General features: G+C 39.2%; 1 protein-coding gene across 3 annotated transcripts; it reads right to left on the reverse strand.

Annotated features, from left to right (window-relative positions):
* Positions 1-972: 972 nt before the first annotated feature.
* tnpo1 (transportin 1) lies at positions 973-27,775 on the reverse strand. 3 transcript variants are annotated; one of them, XM_028026193.1, is made up of 25 exons: positions 27,622-27,774; positions 27,371-27,488; positions 24,776-24,851; positions 23,388-23,537; positions 21,703-21,809; positions 17,188-17,321; positions 16,038-16,119; positions 15,214-15,336; positions 13,938-14,056; positions 13,588-13,648; positions 13,252-13,426; positions 12,553-12,705; positions 12,233-12,458; positions 11,140-11,311; positions 10,791-10,877; positions 10,598-10,705; positions 9,996-10,154; positions 9,822-9,909; positions 9,628-9,726; positions 9,437-9,532; positions 6,907-6,982; positions 5,896-5,995; positions 5,742-5,816; positions 5,138-5,276; positions 973-5,040 (listed from the first exon to the last, which is right to left on the reverse strand). In XM_028026193.1, the coding sequence occupies exons 2-24, from the start codon at positions 27,473-27,475 to the stop codon at positions 5,169-5,171; spliced, it is 2,679 nt and encodes an 892-aa protein (XP_027881994.1). In that variant the 5' UTR covers positions 27,476-27,488; positions 27,622-27,774; the 3' UTR covers positions 973-5,040; positions 5,138-5,168. The 3 variants fall into 3 exon arrangements, 2 of the variants coding, with proteins under 2 accessions (XP_027881994.1, XP_027881995.1); XM_028026194.1 differs by having other exon boundaries at positions 27,371-27,479; positions 27,620-27,774; XR_003596649.1 differs by lacking the exons at positions 973-5,040; positions 5,138-5,276; positions 6,907-6,982 and having other exon boundaries at positions 27,622-27,775.
* Between the last annotated feature and the right edge of the window lie 116 nt (positions 27,776-27,891).

Below are 27,891 nucleotides of genomic sequence, written 5' to 3' on the forward strand. Positions count from 1 at the left end.
ATATATAGTTTTAACCGAAGAAATTTTTTAAAAAGTATTTATGTATATGGACATGTATTTAAAAGTTGACAGTACATTTGATTAATTTTTACGGCAAAAATGTTGTGTTTTTTGTAACGTCCACTTCCTTCTGGAATTTGCGAAAGAAGACATTTCCCAAGTATTTAAAATGTTAATATTATACATAAAGATTATAGCAGCAGAAAGGCTCTAGGTCTTCAGGAGATTGGAAGAGTTGACTTTTAAAGCACAAATGCCTTGGATATTAGTTATAACTTCCAATTGACTTAATTTTATAAAAGTTTTCTTCTTAACATTACATTATTAGGGCCTTTTGGTGCCAAGCAGAGATCTAGCTTCTAAAATAAATGTATTGATGAGCAGTTATTGCTAGTAACTTCTCATAAGTTAATTATAAGGATGTGTTCAGTAAATATCAGTTTTAAAAAGTCAGTTTTGTTTTATATAAACATTTGAAAAGTACTTTTCCACCAACCAGACAAATGCTGCTTCAGTGATCGTACTCTAAACACACATATTTACAATACAGGGTGGTCAGTTCTAAGTTGTTGGGTACTACCACAAAATGGACACAAAGGAAGCATTGGCAATAATTTAAAGTTAATCTTTGTTTTATTCAGATGTTGGATTTGCTTCCAGGGTATAAAATCAGTTTTTAAATAGATGTCGATTCTCTGATTAAACTAGTTTTTAAGAACGTTCAGGTTTAGTACATAAAAGTGACGTTTTTGCCTTTAAACCCCCCAGGGCAGTGTTGAACTGGGTCCGGTGACAGCAGGTCTGCTTTTGGGGTTAAGCTGATTAATTTAACCCCTTTCTGGCTTCAAGTTAGTTTTCAAGGCCCTGCACAAATTTCTCCAAAGCTTAACTGCAAAAAAAATGTTTTATTTCAGACGATGTTAAAAACTGGATAGCTCTGCAGAGTCTGAAAGGAAGAAGACAAAAGGCCCATCATAATGTAAACAATTTATTGGAACAATGTACAGATTCAAGCAATGGTAATCATTCACACCCACTACACCATTTTACAAATATTACAAAATTACTACAGTACAATATAGAGTCTTTGCATGATCCAAAATATTTGGTGGCCCCAAAAGTATTACTTTTTTTTTTTTTCTTAATTCAGCAGCTTATATTTAAAAAAAAAATTTAAACCAAGTCTATCAAAATGATGTTTTTGCTTTTCATAGCAAAAAATGTGAAGGCAGATTAACTATTGAAGTTTAAAGGCTAATCGAGTTACAGAATACAGGAGCTCTTTGCACGGTCGTCGCTAACTACCGGTTGGTACTTTATAAAATGCGGTTGTTTAATAAAGCTTTGTAGAAAGTCAAACTTGTACTTGCAAACTTTTTTTTTTCTCTCTTTATGGTTTTCAACTCCCTGGTTTTGTTTTAATACAGTTATGCTAAATATCTATTGGAAATAAACAAAATCCCCAAATGTTTGCTCCTATGGCATCGTGTAGAGATTACACTGTACGCTTGAGTTCAATCACAATCACTTTAGGCAAAAAAAAAGTAGATGAAATATGTGCAAGTTATAGTTGCTGAAATGTTGTTGTTTTTTTTAAAACCCCTAGCTTTGACAGCTCACAGTGCTGCAAGTAACACATCAGCTAACATCCAACATCCACGTTTATCCGCTTCTTGCATGAAAAGCAAGCTTTTTAACTATTCTTCAGGACGTTTACGGGGGGTGGAGGGGGCTGCATAAAAGGCGGTACACGTTAAGGAAATTATAAACAAACAAACGAAAATAAACAAAAAACACTGGAACAAAAGCAACCTGAGGTTTACACTTAGAAAAGACATATTCAAGTGGTGATACACAACTACAATGTTTAGCAGCGGTCAAGTCAGAAGGACAGCACAGTAACAACGGGCGTTTGTTGGTGTGTGTGTGTGTGTGTGTGTGTGTGGGTTTTTGTTTTGGTTTTCTTAGACGTACAATCTTTCAGTGGAAGAATACGAGGACTGAACACACCCCATTTAGCTGTGATCACACCACCTCTCTGTGTGCCAAACAGCTGGAATGTGCCAGACAAGAAGAAAAAAAAACAAACACATTTTGAACAAAAAGAATGATGGGGGAACATACACACGCACACGTAAATATTTGCCTCTGTATTCCATGATGCATTTATTACGTCCTGTAATTTTTAACGCTGAAATGATACCTACAAGGATCCAGTCGCAGTCCCCTTCAAAAGTGCTCAGCTTTTTGACATCGTGTCAGGCTATGACCGTAAATTTCAATAGATTTTAGTGAGACGTTACGGGGTAAACATAAAGCAGCATGGCTGGCCGATTTCATACAAAATCAGTTTCACCACAATGGCATTCCAGATATCTGATGTTGCTTTATGAGCATATGCATTAGTAAATTGAGATATCTGGTTATATTTTGACTAGACAAAATATCCATTTAAGATGTAAGTAATTGCATTATAACTATTATAAATGATGTCGGGTTCCCCAATAATGTGCATGGAAGCTTTAATTCCAGGTATCTGCAATCAATTACTGACTATCTGAAACATATTTCAGATATGAACAATTAAATCATAACTAGTCATAAAGTAGTTCTGACTAGTCGCAATTCTAATTAAATTTGTCTTGGATGACACCTTAATTCGAGATATGTTAAAAGTTTTTGGTTTTTTTGTTTGATTTGACAAGTGCAAAATAAATTGCAGATATGTTCAAAGCAAATAATGATTAGGCAAAACTAAACTGGAGATATCTGGGAACTGAACCTTTTGAGGACAACCTAAACATACAGCCTGGGCCGCAATCGAATGGATTAGTCCGAAAGCATGATCTTGTGTCAGAATGGACCGTTCAACGTCCAGAGCCAAATCCAACTGGGACTTTTTGCAAAACACACCTGTTCAAAGATGGAGTTCTCCATTCTGCCTCAGGGAGTTGGAGCCAGTTTGAATCCAAATGCATGCCACACTTTAGAATTTTATTTTATTTTTTACGCGTTTCATAAACTTTGCATCTTTTTTCTTGCACTTTATTATTAGTTACTACTGTTAGTTGAGTCACAATTTGTGGCTGTAGTGTTTAAAAATGTAAAAAGATTTTAAAGGGGTATGAAAACTTTTGAAAGGAACTGGTTTTATCCCTATAAGTATAAAGCTAGCTTAGCAGTCAAATTGCATCAAGATGCTTATTGCATTAGGTGAAAACTTTTCAGCAGCAATAATTAATCCTCAGTAGGGGTTTGGCTACATTATTTCAAGTACTTTTTATGTAAATTTTTTTTGTTTTATATGTGCATTACAAAGAATTAAATACTGCAGTTATTACTCTGGCCAGCAGAGGAAAAAACGCCTGGCTGGGTGTTTAAAAAAAAAAAAGAACAAATTAATAAAAACAAAACTATCTCTCTAACTCATCATGGAATACATTCAGGCTGTAACCTTATAACAGTTTCACACTTTAAAAAAACATATATATATATATATATATAACAGCACAGAACAAGCAGACACATTAAACATTCTTCACAGTATTTTTAAAAGACATCCAGTTTACGGGGCATGAGGAAGATCAGGGCGAGCGCTCCGGTATGCAATACGCAAGGTTAATACACGTCCCAGTGTTGCAATACATACATCGTTCACTATGTACTTCTTAAAACATCGAATTGAAGCTCCCCTCCCTCCCGCAGAACCCTTTTCCCACCAAATGTTTTCGCGCGAGGGGCCACCAACATGCAAGAGATGAAAAGCATCCAAGTACCCCACAGTGACAGCCACCCTCAGGATCATGCTTTCCCCCCACCCCCCAAACACAGGAAGCCAAACAACCAGCAACAGAATTTCAATACACTGAGAAATCAACATATTCAACACTGATCTGATGAAGTGTGTGTGTGTGTGTGTGTCTGTGTGCGGGTGTGTGGTTCTGATTGCAAAAGTCACGAAACTCAGACGTGATTTTGTATCACTGATACAAACAAAACAACAACAAAAAAAAAGAAGAGACATACAGGCTGATAGCCTGCATGCTCTACTTCAGTTTTCCTTCAGAAATTTCAGACAACAATTTAAAAAATAAATAAATAAAAGAATTTAGGCATCTTAAAGATTCCATATGCTCTCTCTCTCTTAAAAAAAAAAAGTCACATTCACGCGACATAACAAAACAAAGAGACTCACTCCAATGTCACATCACAGCCACGGTTTAACACAACCTAAATCCAGCGTGTAAAATCCCCGTCATGCTACGTTACAGACGGCCGCTGTAATTCTCTGGCAGAGGAAACAGAAAGTACTTTAAATATAGATTACACGATCAAAGAAGAACCTTATCGAATGGCAACGACGGCCGTCAACACACATCACTAATGTTTGACAGCTTTCCACAATATTATAAGCATGCTACCTAATCCAAGAAAAGCCCCTCTTGAATTGTGCTCCCTGGTGATTTTAAGTCAAGAGCCTCTGCCCTGCGTAAAGTGTTGAAATAATAGGTTACCTGCAAGTTATTACTTACTTACTTTGGATGATATGCAGCACTCTGAAAGTCAATTTCCCCACCCATCCCCCCTCCACCCTGATTTAAAAATGCTCTGCTAGCAGTAGCTGCTTTAATATAAAGTATCTCGAAAATTGTTTTCATTAATCTCAGAATCTGCCCTCAACAAATACCTTAAAGGTTCATTGTCCCCCCTGCCCCAAAATTACCCTTCGGTAGTCCTGAAAGCAAGATGTCTGCAGAATAAATGGCGGAGGTGGGAGAAAAAAAAAAAAAAGAAGAAAGTGATCATTTCTATTATTTGTGATTGAGATTGATTAAATGAATGATCCTCCCATGATAAGGTTGAACTGCCAGTCTCTCCCCCTCCCCTGCTTGCGCTTAAGGGCACTGAGAACTGGAGCTACTACCACCTCCCTCCCACCCCTTCCTCCAGGTCAGGGAGGGGTCGACCCCCTGTCACCCCCTGTAGAGGGTAACATGTTCCCTGGGATGGTTCCCTGTCTCGTCTCCCATGGTGAATGACCTGTGTGGAGAAGGGAAGCGGTTTTAATTTTAGGCCATCGTTGCTCCACAAAATATGTTTGCATCTCGTTTTTAAAATGGGAAGCAACAAAACGGACCCCGCGATGAGGCACAGTGCTGTGGAAGCCTTTACACCCCATAAAAGGTTGCCAGTCGTTCCTTCAAGGGAAGCGGGAACTGATCAGAGAAGCGCCTCCAGTTCTCTTCGCCCACCTGGTTCTTGAACCCATGAAGGATCTGAAACCAAACACGAGGAAGGGTTTTAATGGCAAGTCATGAAGGACCCCTGCCTTTCAAAACAGACCTCATACAAGACAGGGCTGTCCTCAGAGAGGAAATTAATTAAAAATTTTATTGAGATTTGACATGGTACTGCTTAGTCAAGGTTTACGCAGGTTTCACTCTAATTTAAAGCCTATTTAAAACCATTATGAATCAAATTTAAGACCTATATCTGGACACAAATGTACTAGTCATGCACTCTACAAGATTGATATTCAGTTCTGCACCGCTTTGTGTTGGTCTACTATTGACAATCATAATGAAGAACACAGACGTTTGTGGTCATAATGCTAAAAAGTTCAAGGGGCCTGAATACATTTGCAATACACCGTCCATCAGCACCTGTGAGCGGGTGACGTCAACGTTTTAAAAAAAAATTTTTGAACGTTATTTATTCCCATCCATTTGCCAAATTTTTACCTTGTAGAACATTTCTCTGAGATCGTCCTTTGGATTTACCCAGGAGGCCACTGCGTCGCAGAAGAATATAAAGTCCTGTTCCAAAGAAGAGAGGTGAGGCAACGTTTCGTCTTCTGGAGCCACAGAGAACCAAACGACCGGGGCTGGAGCTCACCTGCACCACGCCTCCAGGATTTACACTGATCATGGTGCAAATTCCTCTGAATGCCGAGTCTTTCTCCTCATTGTCTCTTATATTTCGCAGAGAGGTGCACCTGACGACATGGACGGCCAAACTCAACATTGAATATGTCAAGAGCATCATCCAGTGACAAGCTAAGGAACTCGTAAAGTGCACTAACAACTTCCACTATGTAAGGCTAATGCTACTCAAGGAGTTATTTAAGAATCATAAACACAGCCTACTGCATCCCTTAATTCAAATGTTTTTTTGTTTTTTTTTCTTTGAATTGATTTGTCTTTTAGCTGCAAAAACTCCTATCATGACCTGTGATCACTGACACAATAAACATGCACACCAAACAAAATCAGGGTTTTTTTGGGTTTTTTTGCATTTAACACAGCTACACTGACTTCTAAGAACATTACTGTATATGTGCAGTGTGTTCTGCAAAACCTCATGTATAGCACCTTGATTTTTAATTTGCTTTGTTTTTGGAAATGTTTACTAGAAGAAGAAAAAAAGGTCGGGATAATTTTGGGACAGGACATGCAGCTGGGCGACTATGAAACGAGAAAGGGATTTTAGGAATGCTCTTTGGCATTAAAGACATCCTTTCTCTGTTTTTGAACCAGCGAGGCATGTGACAAAGTCTGATCCCATGCATCTTAGAAGTTGTTAGCGACAATTAACAATGGCAAAAAACTAGAAATTAAACAAATTAACGTGTAATATGAAGGTGCTACTGAGGCAAAAAGAAAAGGAGAAGAAGAAGAAAAGAAAAAAAAAAATCACAAGTCGGACCTAAAAAGGACAGGGTTAGTCACATGGTTGGCAATGATTGCAAACTGATAAGAAAAAACTGAAAAAAGAAGTTTGCTTTAGAAGGAGAGCGAGGAAGAGAAGAGGAGAGCAACAGGGGAGAGAAGGGGGAGGAACAGGCGACAGACGAGAAGAGCAGAGCGGAGAGAAGATGAATTAAATAAAAGATTGAATAATACACACCAGGGTCTTATAAACTGCTGTAGCATGGGTGCCACCTCTTGAGGACAAACGTAACCAAGACGACCAATTGTTATTGCTAAGGTAACGCAACGTTACACACCACCAAACGCCAACGAAGACATGAGCAATGAGGAGGGGGGAGGAGAAAAAATAAAGAAAAAACAAACAACTCAGAGACATAAATCAACAGAATCTGTGTATGATAATAAACAGACTTTCACTAGCGTTGATTATTATAGCCCCCCCACCCCTTCGGTCGTGGGCAGGAATTTAAAACATTCTAAAAAAAGACATACAGAACGTTTAAGGGAGAACACATTGATAACTCTGACAAGACATTCATAGAAGAAAAAAAAAAAAAAGGCAAACGTGGATGTCTGCTTTTGGCAACCGTTAAAACAGCTTTTTGGATCTGATAAGGAAAAAAAAAAAAAAAGGATTCAATCTCATTGTTAGCTTAACTTAAAATGCACAATTTGACCAAAAAAAAAAAAACGGTGAGTTAATAGTAAAACTAAATAAATAAATAAATTGTAGCGTAGCGTGTGCAAGAGCAGCTAACGAGATTTCTCCCTTAAACTCACAGATGTTAAATTTCAGTAACAGAAATATTTATATTTTGGTTTGTTTGTTTTCTTTTTTTGAAAAGAAATGACAAGATTACTCCAAGCCAACTACTATGGAGGGAGACTAGTATCCAGCACAGCAGGTTCTTATGAGGCAGAGAGGAGGGAGGACCTAAGTTTAAGAGACACAAAACTATGCAACATTCTCATTAACAAACAGGCATTTATGAACAGTCCAATGACACATGCAGAAAGCAGATGGTACGCTCATTAGAGTACAGTTCAGTGCAGGATCAGCTGATCAGAGGCAAACTGAGGAGTGGCGCAGTGCTCTCCAAGAATTCGCAGCCTGTTGCTTCGGCATGAAATGACGGCTTTAAATTTAGTTCCAGCCAAAGCGGCTCTCTTGGAAATATATTTAACATTAGGCTGGAAAGTCTGACTTGGCTCTTTTCATGTCCTGAATGTTCTCTCTGTGATGTTCTAATACAGTGCTTTACGCGAGCATTCATACATATTCCGTTGAGCCACTTTATATTTTCACATTACATCCACAAACTTCCATGAATTGAATCGGAATATTTTGCGTACATGTAAAAGGGGAAAAAAATAATAATAATAATAATATTTTACTGGTAAAAAAATCTGAAAAGTGCAGCATGGATCTGTTTCAGGTGACATTTTTGTAAAACCTCGATTTGGAGCAAATTACAGCTGCAAGTCCATTTCGGAATGTCTCCAGTAGCTTTGCGCCTATACAGAGAGAGTCTGCACTTTGACTAGGCCATTCTAACAGATGAACATGCGTCGGTATAACGAGCCTTTAACGAGTTTTCTTTAGCTCTCTCTATCCTGCAATCAACTTTGACCAGCTTCTCGGTCCTTGCTAAAGTAAATCCTTCCCAAAGCAGGATTTTTTTTATTTTTTTTTAGTCCCAGTTACCGGAACAAAAACTTCACACCTAAGCCTAAAAATTCCCAATAAAATACCCTGAAGTTTGTGGTTGTGCTGCAACGAAATGTGGAGAAGTTCAAGGAGTACGCACACATTTGCAAGGCACTGTATTCCTAAAACAGAGCGGACAAAATTTATCGTCAGACATTTGAGCATGTTTACGACAAAGTCGTGATTACTCTTCCATCATGGTGTATCCTGCATTAAACATTGGCCATTCTTAACATTTAACATCTATTAGCAGAAATGCATTCACATTTAAAGAACAGTAAATAAAAGCAACACATAAATTGACAGCAAAACAAACAGGTACACATCTATAGAATCCCTAATTTGTCTTGTTTTTAGGCGAGGTCACACTTCACCCTTGCATGCTTTTTTTTTTTTTTGATCAAATGGTCATTTTGACTCCTCCCAAATCAATTCTTAATGGTGAAAACAAAAGCAGAGTGTAACCTTTTAGAGACTTGAAATCAGTTTCTAAGCTCTGTGTCATCATGTATGTGCTGGTTTAGGCATTCTCTCAGTCATTCAGGATTAGCGTTTAACTGAAGAGAGAAGTTTGTCTTTGGAAACTATGTGAGGCTGTGGGGATATCTAAGCTTTTTTGTTCTGTTCTATTTCAGCATCCTGCTTCGCTTGTCAGTCCGTCCAGATTAGTCGACTCCCAAGAAGACTGGGCTCTTACATGGTTTGGCTCATTTCAGGAGCGTCAGGAATTTAAGCGCCGGGTTTTTATTCTCTTTTATCTCGACCCAGACGTCTCTGCGGCAGGCTGCAAGTCAATAACTGTAGTTTGAGCAGATTAAGCGAAACCAGCGAAACATGTAAGGCTCATTCTTTGGGAGTAAGGGTTGTTTGGACAGAGATTAAAAGACCAGAACAGGCATCCTTGTGAGTGTGGTCAGTGCTGACTGAATAGGACCTGAGCGAGTCAGTGAGTGAATGAGTGAGTGAGTAAGTGAGCACCTCCCTGTGTGGCTGGCTCAGCACTACCACCGTGTGGTACCTGTGTTTTCCAGTAGAGTCTTTGGAGTATTGGGTCTGTTAATGATCTCCACCAGCTGGTGCAGCACCATGGCAATGTAAGGCTGCATTTCAGGCCCTGCGAGTCGCATGTCATTAAACAGAAAATACCGTTACCGTTTTGAAAGCAGGTTTCTAGGTAAAAACGGATGATCTGAAAGCAGCTCAACTCACCCATTTGTATAGATATCTCTCCGATTGCCCAGGTTGCATTGTTGCACACAGATATTAACTCGGGGTTCAAATTTGTACCCAGTATGGGCATAAAATCAGCTGTAAAAAAAAAAAGGGAAAAAAAATCAATCAACTTGCTGACTGCTTATTACCAAGATCAGCTTCAAAGACAACAACAACAACAGTGGACATACCGATGCAGGGTTTTACGTGCTGGAAGCAAGCCTTGGTGAGATCCCCAAGCAGAGCGAAAGAGCTCTGACGCACCTCAGGCATTTTGTCCTGAAGTTGAACGAAACAACATAGCTATCAACAATGCGTGCCAGTTCACTAGTTTGTTGAGCAGTGTGCTTTGACGGCCTCTTTACCTGCATGCACTGATACATAAGCGTGAGGATGTTGCTACGAGCGACCAGCTGCTCGATGGTGCCACCCAGGCCCTCGGCCAGTCCGCTCAGTAGATCCAGAGCCACAATCATGAAGTCTTTGTCCGGCGCCTCATACTGGTCAGGTTGTGACTGATGAAGCTGAACGGTGGGAGACAAAAACAGAATCTTTTAATCAAACTGTAGCTTGAACTTAAGCTCTCAGACGTAGGGCTTAAGTTCAAAAGAATGAAACATTTAGCCTTCCTGTTATCTGCTAAAAGTATTGTTCTTTCTTGTTTTTTTTCACAGCCTGAATAAATTAGACACGTCTCAAATGTTGTAGTAATTCGCTCCTACGATCCAGAAATTCTTTTAAAAAATTGATAATTTCTTCTTGCATTTCAAACAAATATACAGTTAAGCTACAATGCCAATAATTTCTCAACAATGTCCTGTTGGAAGTGCTCTAATAAGGTTTTTCTTTATTATTTTAAATCTTAAGTAAACACTACATTCACTCAATTTATAGTTCTGCAAAGCAGATCATTGCAGAATTAACACTGAAGTAGGTAGGCTGACTTTTCTAAGCACTACAGACTCACCATAGCCTGAGCGAGCGTCTTCTGAACCAGATTGACGCATCGCTGGTAAACAGGCTCACAATAGGGCAGGAAGCCGCTTTGAAGGGCTGTGGCTACTGAGGATAAACACTGAGGAGAGAACGGAGTAGTAGTAGTATCATGAAACTATAATAAAACTTGAATGATAAAAAAACAAACAAAAAAAACAACTTACTTCTAACAAAGGAAAAAGATCCTTGTCTTCATCTTTCAGCTGGTTCCATTTCTGTATCAGTGGTGGCATCAACATCTGGATGAATTCCTATTAAAATTCGACACAAAATTAAAACCACAGTTATTTAAATATACAAGTACATCCTGTGATCTAACAAATAGAAGTTGTGGTGGGGGGTTTTTGTCTTTTACCTTCAGGAAAGGCTGTCTAGATTGATTAGATCTGAAAGTGCATTAACCACTACTAGCACAACAAAGGTAAAATGAGGAAGCAAACACAACAGTATGTGGTATGTCAAAATTCACACCGACTAGGAAGCGAAGCTGCGCGTTTTTGTCATCCTGCATACCGGTTTATTTAGGTGGTGCCCCACAGAATCTGCGAGCGTCCCGATGGCGTCGTAGAGGATGAGCAGATTTTTGTGCTGGTACTTGCTGAAAGCAAATACCAGCGTGTCCAAGATGAACGCCAGGTAGGGCACCAGCTCTGTGCAAGCCTCCTCCTCCAACGTGGCAAAGGCACTATGTAGAGGAAATAAAAAATGGAGGTTATGATCCTTGCAGAAGTGTTCATAGTCACTGAACTTTGTCACATGTTATCCACATTACTTATTCCTTAGTCCAAAGCTACATCCAATTCACAACCTCAGTAAACACCAAGGGTGGACGATTATCGTATCGCTTATCATATATTGTGAAAAATTTCTTAACGTGGTAAGAAATTTGATTTCAATTAATGATGTTGGATCAAACAAAACAGAAATTTTATTTTTACTATTTTCTCCACCATTTGTTCCACGAGAGCATTGATGAATATCAGAAAATTCAAAAGTCTAATAAATGTAGTTACTGTGTGGAGTTCAGTGATATAAATCTAATTTATTTAAGTAAGTGGCGTCCGGAAGAAGCCTGTTTCAAATAGGAATGTTTTCCAAGAGCAGTATTTGTGATGCGATGAACACTGTGGTATGCAGTCGCAGTCATACAGAGAAGTAATAAACTTTTTTTTTTTTAAATCACAATTTTTTATTGTTGCCACAATAGTACCATAAAATATTGCGATAACATTTTAAGGCCATATTGTCTATAAAGACTTGAATCACCATCCAATCTAATTCAGCTTGTGCCATTTTGCAAAAAAAACCAACGGCCATTTTTTGTCTCTGGAAGTGGAAAGAAGGTGAAAACATAACCAAAGTATTTAAAGATGCAATTGTAAAGAAAGAGTTGACTCCGATGGGGCTAAATATCTATGCATGCCAGCTTTAACTAATTTTTATTCCAAAATGAATTGGGGGAAACCATCTATTACATTCCATCCACTTTCCAATTGACATTCTTCTGTTTTGTTGCTCGTATAAGATCACAATAAAATATATTCACCTTGCGGTTGTTAAAAGACAACGTTTGAAAAAGTTCAACAGGTGTGAACATTTTCTTTACCTGCAAGCGGCCTCCTGCACACGTTTGTTGCTATCCAGTATGCGCTTCAGTAGCTCAGTCATTAGAGGCTTCAGGTAAATATCCGGGGGCTGGCTGACCACCCAGTGCGCATAGCGACTCAGTGTCCAGCAGGTGATGGATCGCACCAGTGCCTTTATGTCAGACAAGCACTGGTTGAGGTGCGGGATGAGCTCAGGCAGGTAGGGGATCATGCCTTGCATGCAACCTGGGAGGAAAAAAAAGCAAGAAAGAAAAGTTTAAATTTAAGCGTTCTCCTGATCATTTCTTCTCTCTCCCTGTGTCTTCCTCCTCGTCCCCACCTTCAGCTATAGCCCCCAGCACCAGGATGCCGGACTCCTTTACAACCCAGTCAGGGTGGAAAAGCAGCTCTTTGAGCAGTGGGAGGATGTGCAGCAGCAGATCGTCCCTGAACACATTGGCCAACACGTCCAGCGCTGCCGCAGAGCACTTTCCTAACATTTTTGAGAGCATAGAAACACGAGTGTGCCAACAGAAATAACACGCAGAACAAGAAAAAAACTGGAGAAATGAATCACAAGTTTAGGAGCAGTTGATATGAAAAGGGACAACTTTTAGACATACACTGCAAAAAACACAAAATTGTAAGTATTTTGTCTTGCAAATTTCTCAGCACACCTCAATTAAGACAAAACTAACTTACAAGTAACTTTTCAGCAATATCTGGGCGCTCGTTTTAAGTAAATAATTTCTTAATATTGATGAAAAAGTATTAGTTTCACTGGCAGATTTCTTCCACTTATAAAATGTGAAAACGTAATTAAAATAATCTGCAAGTGGAACTAGTGCTTTCTTATCAATATTAATGAATTACTTACTTAAAACAAGCTCCTATTTCTTGCTGAAACGTTACTTGTGAGTTAGTTTTATCTTATTTCAAGTGCATAAAGATATTTGAACTACAAACCAGACCAAAAATACTTGGCAAGGTTTTGTGTTTTTGCGGTGTTAGGGACATCTAGTCGGGCACCAAAACTCACGCAGGTTCCAATCAGAAATCGTATCGTCGTCGTCCATTTCATCGTCGTCGTCGTCGTCGTCGTCTTCCTCAATCCTGTCGCCCTCGTGCTGCTGGGCGACCGTGCGGGAGCGGTGGAAGCGTGGTCTGATGTCCTGCTCGTTGTCTGGAATGGCCTCGTCTTCCTCGATGTCCCCCTAAAGCCAGAGACATTTTAAACTCAGCTAAATTGGGCTTTGTGTTACATGTTCGGGATGAAAACGGTAAGGACAACTTAAACTAAGCGCCTGCCATGCAGATTCATGAAGCATTTCATCCTTGTACTTCCAGGTAAACACATTAGGGAACACAGACTGACCTTGAGCAAGATGATGTCAATCTCCGAGTACTTCATCCCGTTGACAAGTACAGGAATGAGCCTGGAGCAAAAGCCAGGGATAAAATTATATGGAAAAAAAAATAATTAAAATGTGCAAGGATAAGTTCAAGTTCACAGGCAATCACTCACGCCTGAGGGTCTACGTTAGGCATGGCTTAATGTGGCAGATTGGTGACATACGATATCACAAAGGCCAGCAGTCAGAGCGATTCTTACTCAGCCCAACATGAGGCCATGAGGAAGAAAATCCTTCTGTTGCCCAGGCAGACATGAATCAACCGGTGTTAAAATTAAAAGCGTAACACAAACTTGTGTGAGCGGTTTCTTACTGAGAGAGGTGACCGCACAGCACTTCTTTACACACCGGCTGCTCAGCCAGCGTAAGCCAGAACTCACAGGCCTCCAAGGCGACATTCTCGTCTGGGTCCTGTGTCCTCAGGAGCATGTACTGCAAAAAAAAGAAAATAAATAAGGAAATACTCAAGAACAATCATCAAACATTACGTCTGACTTTGGCTAGATATAAATCAGATTCTTCTCCAGGATTTCCGCAGGTTTCACCAACTCAAATTTCAGACTTTTCGAGAACATTATGCATGAAATTTAACAGCTGTGTCACAACAAAAAGAAAATTGCATATTTTATGTTGTAGTAGTGCAAAGCTTCTTTTTTTTTTTGCATAGAATGAACTTAGCACCGCAAAGACAAATGTCATCTGGAAAAGTGTCAATAAATTTACACTTAACCACGACAGACGCAAAAAAAAAAAGAAGGGAAAATTAGCAACAAGTTAGCGGTAGCCTCAACTGCCTCAATTTACAGAACGCAACATAAATATCTGCAAGCGACTGAAACGCTCGTCTGACAGAAAAGTCAAAATACGAGATCAAACAGTAAAGTCACCAAAATTTAAGATGTGTGATTAATGTATTTAAGGCTTACTTACACTTTTTTCAAATCAATTTAAGACTTTCTAAGGCCTTAATTTTAGATAGATGAACTCGAAACTTGAAATTAAGACCTTTTACGCTTTTCCACAGTTGCTAAAAGATAGCGACAAAACTGTAGAAATATCCACAGTGGTCACGAGATAGATGAATAGATGGATGGATGAATAGATGGATGAATGAATAATGAAATGGTTAGATAAATGGGTGAATAGAAAATGTGTAATTCATTATGTGAATAAAATCTTATCTAGCTCTTCTTCCAAACTCCATACTTTTTCAAACCTGGAAGGCATTTAAGCCATAGTCTGTAAATTTTAAAATCTTCCATCATGGTGAGCTTTAATTTTAGTTTAGTTGTCAAAACAGCTACTCCAAAATCAAACACAATAACTGTCATCTAATACTTCTCTCATTTCTTCTTTTCGACAGTTCGCCTCACAGACATTTAGCTTTATGAACACATTTCTCCTGACTGACAAGTTGTAGCCACACAAAAACACACTTTCACCATTCCAACACCAATAAGAAAGTCAACATTTTCTTGTTTATTTGAATCATCTACATAGATCTGCTATTCTCCAAGTGTTCAGAAGAAGACTTTGTGTTTAGTTTCAGTCTTCTCCGGGAGTACACATTTTCATTCTGCGTCATTTACCTCTACGATGTTGTGCATGTGAGGCAGAAGACGATCCAGGCGAACCTCCAGCAGCATGACGAGGGCTCTGCAAACATTCTTCCTCACTTCGGGCTCATCATCAGTCGCCAGTGCAAACAGGTTCTGCAGAACACACAAACCAGCACCTTCTCTTTTATTACTGGTAATAAGGACTAATTGTACTAAAAATGACGAAAGACACAGTGCCCTCGCAAAGGTAATCACAACCTTTTGAACTCTTCCATATCTTTGATTGGGATTTTGTATCGTAGAGCGCCACAAAATAATGTTCATAATTGTAAAGTGACTGATAAATCGGCCCAGGCTTTCTTAATTTTGGGTGAACCAGATCTCATCTACCTCCGCAAGGGTCTGAAGATCAGCCACAGTCCTCTTTTATGCTTTTCAGACAAAAACAAAAAAATTTGTATCAGCCAAAATCAGAATCAGCAGATCAGACTTTTTTAAAGATCAGCGGATCGGCCAGAAAGCTGCAATCGGTGCATCCTTAAAAAGGTTACGTTTGATCTAAGAGTAACAGACCACAGAGGACTAAAACCATGATCTAAAATACAAATCCTTGACTCCCAAATACATTTGAAGTGTGTGGTTTTAATGTGACAAAATGTAAAACAGTAGAAATACTAAATGACATGAATAACTCAATTTTTATATTAAACAATATTGGTTCGTTAGCTGTTTGGCGCCTCATCTTTCTGATTTTTTTTTTTAGATAAAAGCTGGTATTTCCCAAAAAAATTAAAAAACTCAAACGCACATTTTTCCAAATTGATGCCGCATGCTTCCACATGCACTGCGCTTACCTCGATGAACGGGTCAATGTGAAGCATTAGGGCCTGGGTCCTGCTGATGATGAACTGATTGACACAAGCGATGGCATGAGACCTGCAACACAATAACCACACCACTTGAGAGTCACACTGGCTTGTTTTGCTCACATGCTGCCCACTATAAATGCAGCCTCTGTGCTACTTTTTATGGAGTTCTTGTTTTCTGTTTAAATGTAAACTGCAGCCACATTCAAACGTAGGGATAAAGAAACTGACTGTGCGTCAACGGCACGCTAAGAACAGAAAAAAATTCATAATCTACACACACAAGAAAGTTTTTAAACCAGTTCAATAACCATTTATTGATAAAAACAAAACAAAAAATAACAAACTTACAATAAATGTAGCTTTTGCTGCTTCTTCAGTGTTTGATACTGAAGAATTGAGAAAAATACTACATTTTATTGGAGCGCATTGATTAAGTGGGCAATAGAATACCATGTAAAAATATTTTTTTGTGCACAATTGCTGGTACACCTGCCAATTTATCTTAAACAAATGAGAGTTTATAAAACTTCCAATTAGTAGTAATTCATGACATTCAGTTTCCAATAAAATGAGAAAAAGACACGAGTTTATCTTGCCACCATGAAAAGTAAACAGTGGTAAGAAAGAAATGCTTTCTTAACAATTCTAAAATGGTTTAGAATGTGCGATTCTATGGGCTTGTTTTCCTTCGAAATAATCACAGAAGTTTGTTTAATGCACAATATTGTGAAACACCTTTTATATTTAAAAATGTTAAAAAAAATAATAAATCGATATCGGACAAAATTAGAATTGGCAGGGCATGCTTTTTAAAGATTGGTGATCGGCCAGAAACTGCAATCGGTGTACACCTAGGATAAATCGCCACAAAAATGGTTCCACAGACACATAAATGACATGGACATTTCAGTACCTGATTTAAATCCTGTAAATAAATAAAAAACTGTGACATCAGCTGGGAAAAAACAAAACAAAACAAAGCATCAGAGGGAATCCAGGATTCTGATATCGCAGTAAATACAGAGTAAACCAGCATCTTAATGTCCGCAATGATAACACATTCACTGTGACGTTTATAAAGCAACTTGCATTTTGAAAACAGCATTCTTTGCAACAAAAGAAAAAAAATTATTACCTAATATTCGGGCTGTTGTGCTTGAAAAACTGCAAGAATTTGGGGATCATGACGTTAAGAGGACGATCCAGCATGTCGCTGTCCAGGATCTCAGCGGAGTCCTCACAGATCTTCTGCAGCGCCCCGAACGCTCCCTAAAGACAACATGCAAAAAGAAAAAGAAAATGTGAGAGGAAAGAAAAAAAATAGGTCTAAAATGTTTCACAACTCTGCAAGTGTGGGGGATTAATAAGGAATTCTATTCTAAATATGCAGCAAGTCAGATAGATTGTCTGAACCACAGCTGCAGGAAATAGACTTCAATGGAGTTGATGGTGATTTCTATTCAGCCGAAAGCTTTCAAAAATATTGAAATATGTTGCAAATCCTTGCGTAATCGGCTCTATTGTAAACAAATGTTTCACAAACCTCAACAGGATTCACCTGCTACTGCTACAATAACCTTCAATCTGTTGGCCAGCGGCTCTAAAACGCACCTCTCGGTTAATATTAGCTGCCTGGCGGATGTTTAGTATGCAGCCTTACAATATGGTGCATATTCTAAAAAAAAAGCAGCCCGGAGAAGCAGACGGCACCGACACAGACGTTGTGTGAAATGTGTTTCCATGGAAACCTGCTGCCATGTCAGGGCTCCCTTTTTAGATGACAGATACAGAGCGTGCAGAGAAGAAGACGACGACGAAGAAAATAACGTAGGGGATGAAATAAGACGGAAAGGGTAAGGTGTCAAGGTCACAGACACGCCACGGTGGAGACGGTGACATTATGAAGCACTTTCACTCATTAGAATGCAAAGTAGTTGCAGGCGTTAAAGCAACAAAATTGGTGAGAAGCAGCAGCCTCTGGAAATGTCATCTCTGGGTTGACGGGGAAAAAATATATTGTGAAGTTCTTTGATGTGCGTGACATTTAACGGTGTTGAAAAATAAGATAGAAGCTGCTTTCCTATGTGAAAACATGTCAAACCGTTAAGTGAGCATGGGAGCGGAGAGAGGCTGAGAGTGCAATGGGAGTGTAAACAGCAAAGTCGTGAGAAAGGTGCGTTCGGCGAACTCGACAGCCCTGGAAATCAGAAGAACACGCGAGCGTTGATGGGGAGCCGAAATACGCCAGCAAGCAACATAAGCAAAGAAGAAATCGAACTGACCTTTACAACTCCGCTGCGTCCACATGCCAACTGCCATTAATCAAAACAGTGAAACTGTCCAGGCAAAACCTATATTAAGCCACCCCGCCTCCAGCCCCAACCTTACACCTGCTTCTTCCTTTTTATAGAGCAAGGGAGGCAGCGGTCGGGTGTGAAGCACAGCCGCATGAGTTAGGCCTGATCAACCAAATACTGATCTGAAACTATAAACAAAGATGCGGCAGTAAGCTTGAAACTAATACCACTTCCAAAGTGCTAAAAATGTATTTTTACTTAATTGGGCCATGTGGCTACCACAATAAAGCCAATAAAGCTAAAAAGGCAACGACACCACAAAGCTCCACAAAGTCTAAGTCGACGCTTTACTGTGACCTTACATCATAAAGCTAAAATGAATGCAGAACTACTACATGTTAATACTTGAAATTAACTAAGCGCAGCAAATGTTTCTCAGTGCTGGAATCTCATAGCAACGTGTGCGGCTTAGAAACTGCCCAATCATGTCAATATGTTCCAAACGTAGGCAGCAAAGCACCAGTAGTTGTGACACTAGCTGCATTCTCATTGACTATATTATTGTGCAATTAGAAATACAAAACAGTGCTTTATGGAACACATGAATTTAAAAAGAAAAAAGCTCATGTTTGATTGCTAAATGTTTTGGTGCTACAATGGTTTTGCGACCCTATCAAAATTTGTGTATTTTGCTAAACTGTAATGGAAACACTTTTTTTCACAACACACACATCACATGATCAAAATCCGGATGTTACTACTGGCAGAAACAACAAAGAAGACAACAGGAAGTGGTAGGCGGGAAAATGGTGTGGAATGTTTTTATAATGGCTTGTCGCGTGAACAAACTTATTCACGTGTGATTTTTAATTGAGTTTATTATTTAAGGAACCACCGCAAATGCAAAAATGTGCTTTTTCTATGTTAGCAGAATATCGACAAAGTTTTGCCTGCATTTGTAATGGAAACACAGCTACTGTGGATTATTTATAGATGTTGGTTATTGCCAGCAAAATTACAGAGGTCAACACATGAACAACACAGATTTCCTTGGAAGATGCATCTAAAACTAGGATGTCCTAATCCAGGCATTCGAACTACTCTAGCTTTCTCAAAGGTAGATTTTCCTGTTCCTTATGCGTCTGTGTCATATGAATTGCTCTTTGTGTTTTGATCAAAATCTTTTGATGTATGAGAGCGAGAATTGTGCAGGAAGCAGCTGAAACACTAATCCATAAATGTTATGACGGTGAAGGCAAAGCACTACGTTTATAAAGCAGTAGAAACCCAATGAATAAGAACAATGTTACGAGAAGAATGATCAACAAGGCATATCAAAACACAGAAAATATATGCCAACGTTGGCTTAGCACTTTGGCAAACTGCTCTATGTGCAAACCTCGTCAGCAAGAACGAAACGTGAATTTACTGAGGAATGTAGCTGTAAAAACTTTGGCGCTAACAAAAGTGTAATACTGAAAGAATGTGGGGTAATGATTCATTGCACTGAGTAACTAAATTGTATTAAATGTACTGTTGTATGGGGCTGGAGCTTAGCATTCATCAAAAATAGCCTTTTTTGTATAAATCTGCAAACAAACATTCACAACAGTCACACATCTCTAATTGGATTCTTTACAGCAAGACAAAGTGAACATTTCTGTGGTATTTGCTGCTAGTCAGATGTGCTTCCATTAGGCTGAACAATAGTTTCAGAAGGAATGTCCACATTGCTACAACAACCCAAGAATAGAAGAACATAAAGCATTTTAGAACACATCTAAACCTGGAGCACAACTTGTGCTCCAGCATTAACTTAATCATCTTCAAAATCAGACATTAAGAAGCTTTGCGGCCTTCAAGCCGCTTTTCGAAAACGTATCAACTCTACTAAAGGGTTTTTACATTCGGCCGCTGTTCAGTCTTAAGCCTTGCGCACACAAACACACACACACACACACACTGAGACACACTTCAAGATCCTCTGCAGTAAATAGCTGACCTAAATCTAAGACTGTGAATCAGCTTTATAAGAGATGATGGCTGGGTTGCCACGAGGGGGATCCATATTTTTTCTCCCCTGCCACATCTCTGCCTTAAATTTCAGATAATCCTGCTTCCTGAAAGTCATCTGGACGCTCCTGGTGTAACGAGCAATCCTGTCCGGACACACTGGTGAGACACTTTTATGAGGTAACAAAATATATAAACTGTTGTGATTTATTCCAACGTTGCTCTGGAGCATTTCTAGCTATCAAACTGTGAATCTGACAGGGAGCCAAACCTACAGTTTAAAGTCCAAAAAAACTGAATGACAATGGATTATAGATTAAAACAAAAAACATGGAGGACATGGAAAAAAAAAAAGGTTTGCTTTTATTTTCCCCCCAAATATTCACTGCATAAACTCATTCTGGGTGATTATGTGGGAAATGCCAGAAAATGGAGTTATATGGTTTTCAGGTTGTGACAGAAAAAGAGAGACTGGTGATATTCCAGTGTTGAATAATCTGTGGTAGTAGCTGCTGCTCCAGCTGTGAGGCCACCATAAGCTCATCTGGCCAGCAGGACGTAATCCAGATGCTGCTTTAGACGTGCCTTACCTCTTCTCTGCCCACAACAAATTACTGAACAAACACATATGATTACTGGGAGTCTTTGGTGACAAACATGCTCACTTTCAGCCCTGTTAAAAAATCATTTTTTTATATCAAGTCACAACTTGTCTGTATTTCACTGGAATTTTATGTGCCGGACCAACAAGAAGTAGCCGCCTTTGTTCTTAAACCGCTAAATGCAATCCAAAAATCTAAACATAAAAGCACAAACAGCTGAATCCTGTTTGAACACAAGCAAGCCTTAGTAGGTAGCACAGCCAGGTGCTACGGGAATTTTGAAAAGCAGCACTTTAATACTCATCATTTTAGAAGATTTAAAATTGATTTTATCCAAATTCTAGGCAAATAATTGTATTATTGAGAATGTGTTGCAGGGTAATACTGGATGAAAAACTGTTAAAAGACTAAACTTCTAGCAAGAATTCCCTGAATACACAGGCACTGATAGCTTAGGTTAAAAAATAAACGTGTTAGAATGGCTCAGTCAAAGACCAGAACCTAACTCCAATCAGCCACAAGACTTCAAATTAATGTCCATGGATGCTATCGACCCAACTTGACTGAAATTGAGCTATTTTGCAAAATCTAGCCAATATATCCACAGAAGGACCGCTTCTATGTAGCAACACAAAAAATGAAACACATTTTGTTCAGAATTTCTCTATTATGGCTATTTCTTGCAACAACACGGTATACAAACATGCTAAACATATGAAACATATGTGAACTTCTCACCTCACATATGTTGTAGTCTTCAGAATCCAGCAGCAGACAGAGTTTGGGCAGAAGCTCAGGCCAGTTTTGCAGCTCTCCTTTGGAGGCGATGGTGGTGATGAGGATTCCTGTAGTGGAGAGATCGCTCAGTTTGACTCTGCACACATGAACGCACAAATATCACACCAGCGACCACAAGCATACACGTAGGAGCTTTATACAGAACAGGAACATGAAGTTGAATTAGCCGCAGCTGCAGCTCTGAGGTCTAGGCTTTGCTCTGCAGGAAGGCTCAACAGAAAGCAATAAAGCCACAAATCACCGATTCTCATAAAAGATTCTTTTCATCACACCGACCACAACTTGTTAAAACCTTGCACAGAAAAATTAAGCAGGTCATGTTTCAGTCTTAGAGAAGCACGGCAAACTTAGATCCCAGCAGCTACAGGCTACAGCGTCCTGACAACATGGAGCACGTGGTGCTAATTGGAGATAGCCCCATGACAGAAGTGCAATTTTAAAAAAATCTATTTTATGATGTCGTCCCTACTCATGCCTCATACTTTAAAGAACAATATGCATTCCTAATATTTCATTTATTGCTAACAAAACAAAATAAGAAGAGAAAGATTTTTGTCTACAGGAATTGCCTTAATTTAATGTCTTCGCTTTGATTTTAACTGCACTCCCGTTCAAAGTGACTCTGAGAACGTCGCTTCACGTTAGCAGCATCCTGCTAAGCTGCTGCTAAGCCAAGCAGTCAGAGGTGAAGGAGGGGAAGGACAACAGCAATGGCTGCCGGACCGACACATCCCTGTGTGAATTTGTCTTCATTTCAGAAAAGGAGGGGCGGGGAGGAATAAAGAAATGACATTTGTTTGATCCTAAATGTGTCAATTTCCATCAATTATCCTTCACAAACAATAGAACACTTTTCTCTGATTCAAATGCCTTTTCACTGGATTTGGACCATTCTGATGAGCCTGAGTTTGATAGAGCAGTAAGCATGCAGTATTTGGTGCGCCGGAACCTGAAGTTTAACACATTCATGGCTGCATGCACTCAAACAAAAGGTTGTGGTTTTGCTAACTGATTATTTTTAAGCAGACATATTTCTCAACATTTAGTGGAGATTTTTATTCTCAGGGGAAGGCATTTCAGTCAAACAATCAACATGATATTTGAATATTATGTGAATAATATTTTTATTTAATAGAATATAAAATTATTTTGTTTGTCCCCCCCCTGTGTACTCTTTGCTATAGTGATGAATAAATACCAAAATCTTTCCTAGAAACTCTCACTTTATCTAATATCCATTTAGAATCACATATAAATAAGCTTTGTGGGAACTAAGGCGACAAGTTATTAGGTAGGTATGCAATTGAGATATTAAAGCTGAATATCCGATGACAAGAACTAGATCCTTGCCAGTCTTTATGAGATTTAGTGGCTTGGTCACTAAAATACACTTTAGCTGGACATGAAGGGCACTGAAACCGGATCCAACTGGCCAGATATATTATTGGCATGCAGAATATAAGTGTGTGCCATCTGCTACGATTTCAATGAAGACATTCGGATTTGATACGACATGCTGCTCTCGTGGTACCTGAACATGCAGGCAGTTTTGGAAATTTCACAAAATAAACTCAATGGCAGCGTTCATTGGACAGATTTTCCCTAAAACGTGGCACCCGACTTACCCACTGTGGCACGAATGAGGGGAGAGGAGTCTCCGATGTTTTGGAGGCATTCGCTTTTGATAAAGTCAGACACTCCGTTTGGGAAGTTCTGGTAGTGAGCCTTTACGTTGTTCTTCAGAATCAGTCCGCTCAAGGAACGGGTCGGTTCGTCTGTGAGGAGACCAGAAACAGGCCGGTGAATGTAACTTTAATACACGGGTAGCATTTTTAGAAACATGACTTAAGACTTAAACAAAAACAAATGTTAATAAAAGCAGCAAAAAAAAACAGTGATTATTTGCCTTAACAGTTTTACTGTGCAGTGAAAACCTATTTCCCCCCTTTCTGGCTTTCTCTTTTTTTTTCTCAGATGACAAACAAGCTTTGATATCAAAGATAATCTGAGTAAAAAAAAATAGTTTTCAAAAGATGAATCCATTTATAAAGGGAAAAAGTAAAAGACCAAAGAAGTTGGAACATTTTGGAAACTAACGCAGCGATTCAGAAAAGGAACATTATACTGACAATGATCTGAGACGCACCAGGAAGCTCACCTCTGAATGGCTCAAAGAAAAAATGTCAATAATCTGATAGACGTAAAAAAGCTAACTAACTGGTAAGGTTATATTAGCTGCAAGTTAGCGGTAGCCTAAGACGTCTCGATTTACAGAATGCAGATGTCTGCGAGCGACTCAAACATTTGCCTGACAGAAAAGTCCCATGAGAAAAATAAACTACATAGTATACGAGATTAAATAATCCTGCCACCACAAAATTTAAGACCTGTGATCAATGTATTTAAGGCCGACTTATTGTTTTTTGATGAATGTAAGAAATTTTAAGGCCATTATCTTAGATTCATGAAATTAAAACTTTTAATTTTTTTCTTATGACATCTAAGACACTGTAAGACTTTAATTTTAGACACATAAATGTAAGTGTTATAAAAGGATGCGCAGACACTCTGTCGTCTGATATTAAAACAGTTTTTAATGACTGAACTCTTCAAGGGGGGCAAATACTTTTCACAGCCCTATTGATGTTACCGTTCTATTTAAATATAATAATCTACTAAATTTAAAATGTGTCCACTTTTCAGCATTTAAACCTAAGCTCCAAAGGTGTGCAAATAGCAAATCAAAACGTCTCAACACCCCTCGGATCTTGTACTTAGCAGACAGTCGTGCCAAACGCTGCATCTCTGCCAGGAATCGGGTTTAAATTTAGAGCGACCCATATTCCCAGAGCCACATCATCTATAGCGAAGATGCCCCCGGGTCACCCTGAGTCATGGCCAGAGAGCTCCTTCCCAAAAGGTGTTGCATAGAATAAAGAGGGGAGAGAAAAAAACAAACAAAAAAAACATGCAAGGTGAGAATAGAAGAAGGTAGACAGACGAGTTAGCTTACCTTCAGATTTTAACTTGGTCAAAACAAATATCAAATAGTTGTTAAAGTCCGGGTACTGGTTCAGCTGCTCGAGTCTCTGAGAAAAAAAAAGCGGTTGAGGATGACAACCGTACACACGGGATGCACAACATCAGTGTCTTTATTGCAGCAGTGAAGCAGAGTGTTTACTTTTTCATCCAGGGCCAACAAAAAGAAGAAGTGGATACAGTTAATGTGTGTAAGTGGTGGTGTAATGTGTGGACGTTTGTAATGGGTCATAAATATGTCATTTACTATGACCGAGTACTGCGAGTACCCGACCAGATGGCGTCTTTAGGGCAATATCGTCTATGAGCTAATGATGTGGCTCATATGAGAGTGTGTGTGCGTGTGTATGTGTTGGTGTGTGTGCGTGTGAGGAGGGAGGGGGTTACGTAAGCAAGTCATTTAGGATCAGCAAGCAGCCACACAGAAACAAGTCAGCCTAGCTGTGGATGATCCTTTTTCCCTCTAATGTGAAAATATTAAAGCTCATTTCCATCTGATGACACTTCACGAGTGAAACGACGGCAGAGGTAATGAAGCACTTAACACTGTATGAGCTGCAATTAGCAAAAACCACACACATACACACACCCCTCGTCCCCGAGGCAGCTTCTATCCCCCGCTCCCGTTTAAGTCTGGATGTGTCATGAGAGTGAAAACATCCATTCCGACACGTTTGCGATTCGGTTTTTGGAACCCCGTTGAAAAACGACACCGAGGCAAATGTCAACGTGAAAGTTCAAATGACAGCTGGCCAGTTTTTTTTTCCCCATCTTCCTTGCACCTTAAGCGTACCAAAGTAAACCCCAACTAAACCGTTCGTTTTGTTTAAATCAAAAATATTGATATTTCTAACAGTTATTTACTGAATTTAGCAAAATGCAGGCTACTTTTAAACCAACACGTTCCTCATTCCTTGTCTGCCATACCTTTATAACGCCTTTACCTTAATAGGAACTACAGCTAGGGCTTATTTACATCTTTACGTGGTAATCAAAGAAAGGTGTGGTAACCTTTCAGCCAGCTGTTCAGCAGTGCAGAGCAACATATGAGAAATGGCATTCATAGTAGTCACTCTTCACGCCATGAAGTCAGGTAAAACTCTGGTAATTCCCTGACATTTTTTTAAAAGGGCTTTCCATCATAGCAATGGTATGACGGAAAATTCTGTGGTTTTAAAATTGCAACTTTTTGATTATTCCTTGATATTAAGCCATCCGAATTAGGGAGCAGCTCATTAAATTTTGCTCATTTCAAAGCTTGTGTATCGGAAAGAACTTCAGTCTGATTAGCTGAAAGAAGACAAAATAGGGCGGAGCTGCATAGAGTCAATAAATTTCATCAGGACTTGTTCAAACACGAGATCCTGTGGCGCTTTAAATAAGGAGAGTCTAAACTATGTGTATCATCTTGTTTTCATGCAGCCTCTCAGTAATTTATACTCGTGGTGTAAGATCGTTGCCATCTTAAGTCACTGCTTTCATTTTCAAGATAAGCATATATTAAAAACACAAACAAAGCTGTAATTACAGCGTAATGCTAAAGTGACATTGCATAGTTAGAACAAAAGACAAGATTTCAATTTAGTGTGCAATTGGTGAGACTTGTCTGTGAACAAGTTTAGTTGTTCAAACTAAACTTCAAGGAACAGAAATAGGGGATAGCATGATTATTATTTGATAAAAGTCCTATTCACTTTTATCTTAAATAATCAATTAATCAATCAAATTTTATTTGTATAGCACATTTCAGCAGCAAGGCATTTCAAAGTGCTTTACATCATATCAGACATGATATGATGTAAAGCAGTGGTCCCCAAACTACGGCCCGCGGGCCAGATGCGGCCCGCCTCCACATTTGGTCCGGCCCCCTGAACAATACCAGAGTATTTTCATATATGTGCATTTTTATGTGATAAGTTGGACTTTTGCAATAAAATGTTCCTTAGTAATGAACTTTATTTATTATTAATTATTAGTTAGTAACTATTTTATACATGCATATAATTGACCCTAACCCTTTTTTTTATGTGGAGAACCCAGTGTTATTTGGTTATTATTTATTTCATAAATAGTGTTATTTCCTGACTTTTGTTCTCTGAAGAATCCAGAAAAGGTTATTTGATTGTGCTTTCTGAAAAACAATACATTTTTATGTTTAGCACTCTTACAATCGTCACACTTTTTCTGTTACAAACTGACCCCGGCCCCCCATCAGAGAAGGGACAAGTTATGTGGCCCTCACAGGAGAAAGTTTGGGGACCCCTGATGTAAAGCATAAATGAAATGTTTAAAAAAATCAAATATGCCATTGTTTTTAGAGGAATTACTGACATTAACAGCTTTCTACATTGACTTTCCAATAACGGCACACATGACCTTGTTTACATGAACCTTGGTGAGGTTATTATGGGAAGAAAGGGGGGGAAAGAAAGAAAACCCGGTCAGCACAGGCGAACATGTTTCTAATGGTAAACACCTTGGCGTACATTAGCCACAGCTAGCCTGTTGAGTGCCACTGGGCTGTAATAAATGGATAAATCTTATTCCCGAGAGCCGGAGGAAAGGATACTTGCTGGACGGATCTCTGCGTGGACGTATCTGGTGACTGAGACTCCTTCAGCAGCTGTAGTATTTGCTGAAGCCCCTGCTCGTCTGGCTTCCACTCACACTCCATCTTGCTGCCGCGGATAAAGCAACAACATAAGCTCACACAGAGGACTTACAAGCCAACGGCTCATAAATGAGAACACCCCCCGCCTTCCCCCTCCGCCCTCCGTTAAAGGCAAAAAAAACATGTCGGACACAGAAAGGCTTTTACCTGCTCAGACGTACTCGCTTGTAGTATCCTTTCTGTGAAAATGTGAGCGTCTGTCTGGGTTTTCAGACATGGGCCCGTTTCGGCAGACAGGTCCGTTCTTCGAGCCAGACGAAAAAAAAGCTTCAGGTCAAACAGCCCTGCGTTGATTATAGCTGCCTCGCTTCGGTCAGCTGACACCCACCTGCAAGGTCCTAGTGCTCAACGGATCTTTGCTTTTCACTTACCAACTCAAATCTCTCTGTTTATTCATGTATATGTTTCTTTTCTTTCAA

This window comes from Xiphophorus couchianus, chromosome 8, assembly GCF_001444195.1.
Source record: "Xiphophorus couchianus chromosome 8, X_couchianus-1.0, whole genome shotgun sequence".
NCBI lineage: Eukaryota > Metazoa > Chordata > Actinopteri > Cyprinodontiformes > Poeciliidae > Xiphophorus > Xiphophorus couchianus.